This window comes from Montipora capricornis, chromosome 12 (genome assembly GCF_036669925.1).
Source record: "Montipora capricornis isolate CH-2021 chromosome 12, ASM3666992v2, whole genome shotgun sequence".
NCBI classification, from domain to species: Eukaryota; Metazoa; Cnidaria; class Anthozoa; order Scleractinia; family Acroporidae; genus Montipora; species Montipora capricornis.
The window spans coordinates 29,078,639-29,087,437 of NC_090894.1; the positions used below are offsets into that span (position 1 = coordinate 29,078,639).

The 8,799-nt window shown below is 40.6% G+C and overlaps 1 protein-coding gene across 2 annotated transcripts in view; it reads left to right on the forward strand.

Annotated features, from left to right (window-relative positions):
* The first annotated feature begins 861 nt into the window (after window positions 1-861).
* Window positions 862-8,799, forward strand: part of LOC138026386 (uncharacterized) — an 8,597-nt gene continuing 659 nt past the window's right edge. Inside the window, exons 1-8 of one of the 2 annotated variants that reach the window (XM_068873724.1) lie at window positions 862-948; window positions 1,250-1,329; window positions 1,994-2,056; window positions 4,363-4,500; window positions 4,613-4,738; window positions 5,504-5,766; window positions 6,229-6,457; window positions 7,237-7,989. In XM_068873724.1, the coding sequence (XP_068729825.1) occupies window positions 1,272-1,329; window positions 1,994-2,056; window positions 4,363-4,500; window positions 4,613-4,738; window positions 5,504-5,766; window positions 6,229-6,457; window positions 7,237-7,949 (1,590 nt within the window). In that variant the 5' untranslated portion in view covers window positions 862-948; window positions 1,250-1,271 and the 3' untranslated portion in view covers window positions 7,950-7,989. Of the gene's footprint in view, window positions 949-1,249; window positions 1,330-1,993; window positions 2,057-4,362; window positions 4,501-4,612; window positions 4,739-5,503; window positions 5,767-6,228; window positions 6,458-7,236 lie in introns of both variants that reach the window. The other variant, XM_068873723.1, reaches the window with a different exon arrangement.

Sequence of the window (8,799 nt, forward strand, 5' to 3'; positions counted from 1 at the left end):
CAATTATGTCTCACAATTTGATCAACTTACAACCTCATGATCATGTCAGGAATATCATCCAAAATTCCCGATTTCAAGCGCTTGAATGCATATTGGCAATGAAATAAATTGCGCATGAAGACGAAGGAAGAAAAAGAAGAAGACATGGAAGGCTGAATATATTGACTTGTTGTTCATGTCGAGATTATGTCGCCCTTGAATTCAGTATCTAACACTATGCATCCTGGGTTTCTTTTTCATTTGCTTTCAATCGTGTACGCTTTTTACGAATAAACCAAAACTCACTGGAGCATTTCGCCCCTTATAGTGACCAAAGAACCTTTAACTTTGTCTTGAAATGATGCTTCATAGCAAGCTAAAGATTCAACAAATTAATGTGTTGTTCCCTGACTAAAGCCTCCTTGCAAGGCGAACAATAATTACAGATTTAAAGAGGCTATAGAACTAAGTTTTATGCAAATGATTGTAAAGGTGGTGTTATTTGGTGAGCCGGAATGTTCATTAAGTGTGCCTTCAAAAACTAAAAAACCCATACAAATCATGACAATGACCTCCCCTTCGTATTCACGCCATGCACTAGACTGGAAGACGAATATTTTAATTTGAATCCTAACTCAAAACTTTAATGGTCTATTTTCTTTTATCCAGGTCTACGTCTGGTTTCAAATACGGAATAGCTTTTAGAATCACCATAAAATTCCCTGATTGTCCAGGGTTATCGAAAAATACTGCGCTCTGTATTACATGGTAGATGACCGCCGGAAAAAGATCACTTTCATCCATCAGTAGTGATTCCCTATATAGGCAAAGAGTTTGTATGTCACACGGAGTGTGTTTCTGTTTGGTAGCACCTGTCAAATCTTTCACGCCAGAGAAAACACATCTATTCATTCACTAAGAGGTGGATTTCAGTATTAGGGAATTATGATTTGAAACACAGATTTCAGGGTAAGATTTGATTTACATCCCATCCGATTGAGCTGTTACCCAAGAACGAAACGAAACTAGTAATATAGGGTAGCGATTCAGTAAGGAAAGAATCGGGAACTAGATCTAGAGTGGGTGCTTCGGTCAATAACGACAAGCTTTATCCCGCCTGAATTGGGAAAATATATTTTAAATAGTTTATTTATTCTCTTTATCTCTGTCCTGAACAGATAATTTTTGATATATGCTTTATGGAAAGAACAAATAAATTTTAATTACTATATTTTGTATTAAACTTTATTCTTTTGTTTTCTCCGCGAAGTTCGATAGATCTCGTCATCCCGATGGCCGAGTGCGGAAATGGACTGATTGTCGTTACCAGAATTTGTCTCTTCGTTTCAGGTATGAAAAAGATGAAGAATTGAATTAGAAGACTCCCTCGTCAACGAAATAGAATAACATATGTTATAATAAACATTATTTTGGCCAGTTAATGGTAGCTGCTTTCGACTTTGCTCTCCTGATGAAAGCAAATTATATAGATCCTGAAAAGGTCTCGATCATTACTTCAACCATTGACTCAATTTGTAATCAAGGTTTACCATTTAGCACTGTAATTTTAAAATTTATTAAAGTAGTGGTGTCGGATGACTTTTGTATTTCAAATAGGACACCTTGAGTTCAGATTTAAGTCAACAAACTAGACTGTTCGTATAGTTAGTCGCAGATGCTGATAATGCTCCGTTGAGTCTTCCGTGTAGACAAGGGGCTTGGTCTTCGTCCTTCAAAAGGTTGTTCAAGTAAGGTGAAAAACGGCGGATAATTAGACGGTCCCTGAAGCGGACATATCATCAAACAATCCATAGAAAAAGACTTTTTGTATTGACAAGACGATTCGGTCTGAGGAAAACCCAGGGCCAGCAATTAAAGTTGACCTTGCAGTACAGTTGTACAAGTAAATTAATTAGAAACCAAGCGTATGACTTTTGTGTACCCACTTCCTAAACATATCATGTCGACTGGTTGGCGGCTTAAAGTAAGATGTCAATTGTTTATTTTGTTCAAGTGTTTCAGATGCTAAGAAGACAAACTGTTGAAAGCAAATCAATACCACTGGATGTATCTCGAAGTAAGAGCACTGAATTGATGTATAATGGGTTTTAGGTTCACTGTTTTGATCCCTTTTTCTGTGTGTGTGTGTTGATCTTAACCTTAATTATAATTTGTGGCTCAACCCAAAAAGGGAACATGCTATAATTTTGGAGCTGAAGAGGATTTGGGAATTGGAAATTTTTAAAGTAGCAGTACTAGTGGCAACTCAGACTGTCTTATCCACTCAAAACAGTTTGACTGTCATGCAGTGATTAGAATTTGAAGATTTTGCCTTTTGAAGCCAAGGAGAAAACCGGAGACTGAGTTCTCTCAGATAATGGGAATTACTGTAAACTAGAGATAGAAGGTTTAGATTCTTGATAGATTTGGAAGTCACTTTGACCAGCTACTTACTGATACCAGCAGTGATGGATACCGTGCACAATTGCGCAGAGACCAAGACGTGATTGCATGCCTTGTTCCAAAACCTGACTTCAAGAAACTGTTGGATGAGCAAAGGAAAGTTAAGACCCTTTAAGGTGTGGTATATCAGCTGAAATCTGGAAACATACCGGCTTGAAACTCGCTTGTTACCTATAGAAACGGATCTTTCAGATTTGGGAAAACGAGGAAATAACCAAGACGGGAAAGATGCTAGTATCGTGCCAGGCCTCTTTCTTCTCTCAATAGCCGGAAATATCCCGTAAGAGTGAATAAGCTCATAACCTACGGCTCCAACGTTGTGTCTGAGACCCAATATGATTTTCGCAGCGGTAGAGGCACTGTGAACATGATCTTTTGTCTACAACAGACTCACTGTACAGGTGTCTAGAGCAGAATATGTCGATGTATGCCGTTTTTATTGACTTCACTTAGGCATTTGATACAGTGTCTCGAGATGGCTTATGAAAAGTGCTCGGAAATTACGGATTTTCCGCTAATTTGTTAATCCGGTGAAGGCAATACACGATGGAATACAAACACAATAACATTTCAAAGGCATTTGCAGTCATCTACGAAATCAAGAAAGGTTTGGTGCTCGCCCGACACGCTTTATATATATATATATCTTTATTTACCCTCGGATTTTTAGAGTAGCTTGGTGTAGCTAATATCTCCTAGCATTTACCCTCCCAACCATGATACATCAAAGAAGACAGACCACAACACCGGGAACTACATGCCCTACTCTTTGCGACAAGTGTGCGGGTTCCTTTACGTCCCACAGGCTTATGAACATTGAAGGGTTGTGATACGGGACCTCCGGCTTATCGCCCTTATCCGAAAAGACTAGAGAGTCTAACCATTTGCAGATGTAATTACAAAGGCAGCACTTTCTCCTCAGTTATTTAAAGACCCTGAGTGTTGGTCCAGCCGCAGTTGAACTCACGACCTCCCGCGTGACAGCCCGGTGCACAACCAACTGAGCTACCGGTGCGCTGTTCTCTTTCTACCTACAAGAAACGTTGGAAGTTTGCCTTTAAAAATACCTCAACAGGTACACCTGAGCTGTCGAGGAAGGTATTTACTTCTACTACCAGTCATGATGCTGGCCTGTTTAATGGTGCACTTTTCAGAGCGAAAACACAGACAACACAGATCCTAGTGCGGCAAAAAGTCTTGCTTTCTGACAGATGACATCGCTGTGGTTGCCCAAAGTGCTGATGACATTCAACGAATAGTGGACAGCTTCCCCAGTGCCCGTGCTGGCTTCAAATTCAGCCTCAATATCAAAAACAAAAGAAAGAAAAAAAGAGTAAAAGCTCTTGAACCAGCAACAATCATTAACGAGGAGGACCTGGCGAAGAGTTCAGACTTTAAACACCTATATCCAACAACGCTAGCCTAGAGACTGAACTCAGGTACAGCATGGGAAATGAGAGTGCAGGTTTGGAAAATTACGCGACAGGCTACGCTAGAGAAAGGCACTTGTCTTCCCAAGTCAAGTGCTAGGTGTCTATGGAGCTGTTGTGCTTTCTTCTCTACTGTATGGTGCTGAAATATGGACTTATACATCGGTCCCAAGTGAAGAAGCTCCATGGTTATATGATGAGGTATTTAAGATTCAAAATGAACATATCCTAAAAGGACCAGATCAGGAACGTGGAAATGCTCTTGATGGCGAGAGAATACCAACGGACAGACCTACTTGAAGGTTCTTTTTGCCCATACCGAAATCCTAGAATAGTCATAGTCGTATCGATTGACAGCAGATGATAAAGATGATGATGGGAATTCCGACCAAATCCTGAAAATTTCTTGACTGTTACCATAATCTAGTTGTCACTACCTGTTTCCCGAACATTTTTATTTAATTGTGGCATTTCCGATTTTTCCCCACAGTTCGCATCAATCCGTTAGAGTGTTATGATCGCACCAAAACATGCGCGAAAGAAGCTACCAATGGTTACTGTGAATCCAACTATCACTACATGATTGACAGATGCCCCTGGAGTTGTCGATTCTGCAGACGAGTTGGAGGTATTGCAAAAGAAATGGCGAAATTTGATCGCGTGGTATTTTCACTCAGCTTTCGAACAACTGGCTCCGTATTGTTAACTGCCTAAAGGTTGTTGTAAATTTCACTTTGCAGGGGACACTGAAAACTGCAAAGACATCAGTAAACACTGTGCCAAATGGGTATCAAAAAAAGAGTGTAGGACTCGTCCTGACTATATGGCTCAGAACTGTAAAAAGAGCTGTGAGATGTGTGGCCCAGGTAATGCCGCGAATTCATTGCACTTTTAAAATATCGAATAAACAAAAATGAAAACAAAAGACAAGCCGAGGAAAGAAATAGCAAATAGTCTTCTTTTGCTCATTACGAGTGCAGTAATTGAAGATCGTTGTCTTTGCTATCCCCAAACGCCTTTAACAGAATTCATTAGTGCGTGATATTGAACATTCGATATTCGACGACTCTTTATAAACCAGATATTAATAATAACAGGATGTATTATGTGTAGCTCTCCACGTGATTATAGAGATGAAGTGGCTGTGATTGGTGATTTTGCTCTGGCACCAAATAACGAGTTGATACTAATATGGCACGAGTTTGGACACCGCGCTGTTAATGAAACAGGGAGAAAATGCTATCACCGGCTGGCTCAAATTGTCCAAAGGTTGTCAAACTTTATCCAGAGCGGAATAACTCACCAGACACAGTATATGATACTCCACGTTAAACGCTTGCTAAGGTTTTCGACCACGCTTTTACATACATGTGCTCAGAGAGTGCATAATCACTGTTAAGTGCACAAATAATGAAATCTTTCCACAGATTGAAACTATCAGATAAGAAAACTTATCCCCTTGATAAAATTATCTGGCCTTTCATCTACTGGGACCTCATACGTATGAACATAACAATTATTATCCACAGGTTCGGGGAATATCGTTGAACGATGCCCTCGACTTTGCCTCGCAGATTATTGGACAACATTCAACATTCGCCTGACCTTCCTGAAATAACTTTTATTTGCAGAAAGTGACTACAATGTCACTGATAAAGAGTCTTCTTGCTCTCTTTGGGCCAAAGCTGGATGGTGCCAGGCAAACACTGATCTCCTTGACAAATGCCCTCACAGCTGTCAAAAGTACGGTGTCCAGGGTGCTAGTTCTTTGGAGGAACGTTACGTTACTGTAAACTTTGGAGATACTTCTTCAGCAAAAGTACCAACATTCTCTGATTTCATGGCTCCACCACCACCTCCAGGAGGAATTAGTCCAAATTCAGACATTAACTTGGTATGTATGGTATGACTTCTAGCGTGTGTGTAATAACTAAGGTCTAGCTAGTGCTTACAAGGCTTAAACTTCGTTGACGGAAGACTTTGTCAGGAAAAGGGCCAGCCCCTGGGGTGGGGATGGGGGAATTTGCATATGAAGAGGCGGGGATGCTCGCAGGAAATTTTGAATTATAACCCTAAGGGAGACCAATCTGGTCATGGCCCCGGCCTTTTTTTAACCCCTAAAGAGAACATATTTAAAACGTATTAAATACATATTTTTATGTTTATTCGCGTGGAACCCTAAATGAGAACAACAGCTACAGATGGGCTGCATATGATGGTGTTTTGCCCAGAACACCTTAAGTGAGACCAAGACCTAAACCGAGCACAGTTTTTCGATCAATCTCGGCTTCACGGATCGTGGAATTAGCTATAATTGCTTTTCTTGGTGTTGATAAATTACTTATTGTCCTTTCAGCTCCCTCCAGACCTGCAAGTAGATTTAGCAAATGAATGGTGGGATTCAGAACTGTATAAGCTGACCAAAAAGCAGAATGAATATGTCACCCATCCAGAGCCAAGGTCTCTTTCGTTATCACTAAAACAAAGAAACTCAAAGGAAGAAAATTTGACGAGGAACGATACTGCAAGGATAGATAACACAAACAAGAAAGAAACCATTGCGGGAAAGAAGATTGCATTAATTGGTTGGTGACATTTTGAAACATTTGTATATTACCTGTAATAATTTACTTATTGTGAGATAAATCAATGAGACAACTTGAGACGATAAATATGGGGTGCGTGTACGAGGCAACTTGTTTTAGCTTTGAATGAACTTGACACTCTACCTTCAGTATATTCCAACAATTAAGGAATTTTTTCACATGCTCCCGGCAAATCAGCCATGCATACAACATTCCTGTAAACGAGATGGGAGGCACTGCTTAGAAAACATCTTACAACCCATCCGAAGCTTAGTTTTCGAAAAATTTCACAGGTAATTTGATTTAATGGTATTCACTTTCATTTATTTGGCACTGGTATTTTCGTAAAGTCCACAAATAGAAAACGATTATGAACTCTAAGTGTCAACTTCACCCAGCGCTGAGGCACTAACTGGGAACACTCTACAGAAAACAAATTTAATCTCATAACTATTATTATACCGCTAGCTCCGTGAGCAGGCAAGACTTCGTCTCGGTCCATAAGCATGCAAAAAAAGAACTTGGACAATATCTTGATCGAATAAGCTTGGTCAATACCCCATGTATATCAAATCGTATGTTTGTTTTTGAGGAGAGGGAAAACCTAAGTCCCGGAGAAAAATCACTCGAAGCAGAGTAGAGCACCAAGAAATTCGACCCACGTTTGACGCCAAGTCTAGGAATCGAGCCTGGGCAAGATTGGTGGGGAGCAAATGCCCTCACCACTTGGCGACAACCCTGCATCCCGAGGCTAAGCATGATTTCCCTTTTCTTGATAGATCCGACCGAAGAAGGAGAAATGCTGTCTGTTTCTGCATCTGCACCTTCCCCTAAGGCTTATGATGCTTTGCTTCCAAAACTGTTCTTGAGTAGTGGACCAAGCTGGACCAAGCAGGAGAAGTCTGAAGACACCAGCTACATACCAGAGGGAAAGCAGAAGATTTGGAAAACACAAGAAGAAAAGGGAAACGATGACTTCGACAACAGGGGGCAGGAAAAAGAAGAACTTCCACTCTTAGAGTTGGAGATGCAAGATGAGCATTCAGGAATGCGAAACAAGGACCTTGAGATGTCTTCTTCAGGAAGTGGTTTAATAGTGATTGAGGGAGGCAATGACCAGCTTGTGATGATAGCTTCTGGTGAAAACGAAACATACGACCAAGAAAATGCAGAAAAAAATGCAACAATTTCTCTTCTTGCATCAGGAAGTAGCGAGGAAATTAAAGACGAAGACATTTCTGGTGAGGCGAATGAGAGTAGCGGCGACAATCCATGGGGCTTCGCAAACAGTATATCGGGAAGCGGAGCAGACGGCATGGCAAGAAAGCATCGAATACCATTTTACAGTTCAGGAAGTGGCCAGTCTCGGGAAAGAGTTGAGATCTTTTCGCCTGAAAAGAGTTTTTCTGGAAGTGGAGATCTTCAGACTCTATACACAAGCAGTGCCTTTGAGGACAGCACATCTGGAAGTGATCAATATGATTACGAATGACAGAGTTTTTTTTGTAGAAAGATAACAAACTGGAAAAAAAGTACGTGAGTCCACGAGAGTAGTATAAAGTTGCCTGCTTCTCAAAATTCGTTATCACTGAAGTTGTTTAAACTTTTGTGCTAATCTTTTACACTATCTGGTTTGTATTGTTTAGTAAATTACAGCCGTGTATTTTGACAAACTATTCCGTAACTCTCTAATAAGAAAGCTGTCACGTACGAGTGACATCTGAAAGGAGATGAGAGACATTCATAACATCTCGCATTCTGCAAGTAAAGAATGGGGGGCGGGGGGGGGAGCTCCCTGGTGGTTACACGTCGTCCTTGATGCACGCTTTTGGTCAAAGCATACAAGGTTGTTTTCACCTTGTTCTTGACTGGATAGTTTTGGTGTTGAATTACATTAGGTTCAAGCAAAGATATAAAGATACAGACCGATTACTTTCATTACAACAATCATCATCGACATCATCATTATTGGCGTTGGCGGGAGTTGTAGGAGTTTGAGATGTTATTTCAAGGCCATAAGTACGCAAAGGTGAACAGGAGGGACAAGTTGTTTTTCGAACGAGAAGTACGAGTTGCAACACTGCTAACAGTAGAAAAAACGTCTCTTTCCTTTGTCCTAATATTAGGGACCTTTAGATCAGAGGACGAGGAGACTACAACTACGAGTTTTCCGTTCTGAGCACGCGCACGTCGAAAAATGTTGTCCTTCAGACGTTACGCATATGCGTACTGTAGTCGTCCTCGTCCTCCAATCTAAAGGTTCCTTTTATGGTGGCAGATGAGTTCTTACCTCGGGTCTAGCCAATCAAGATTTAAAAACATTCAGTAGGGTATAATATAGA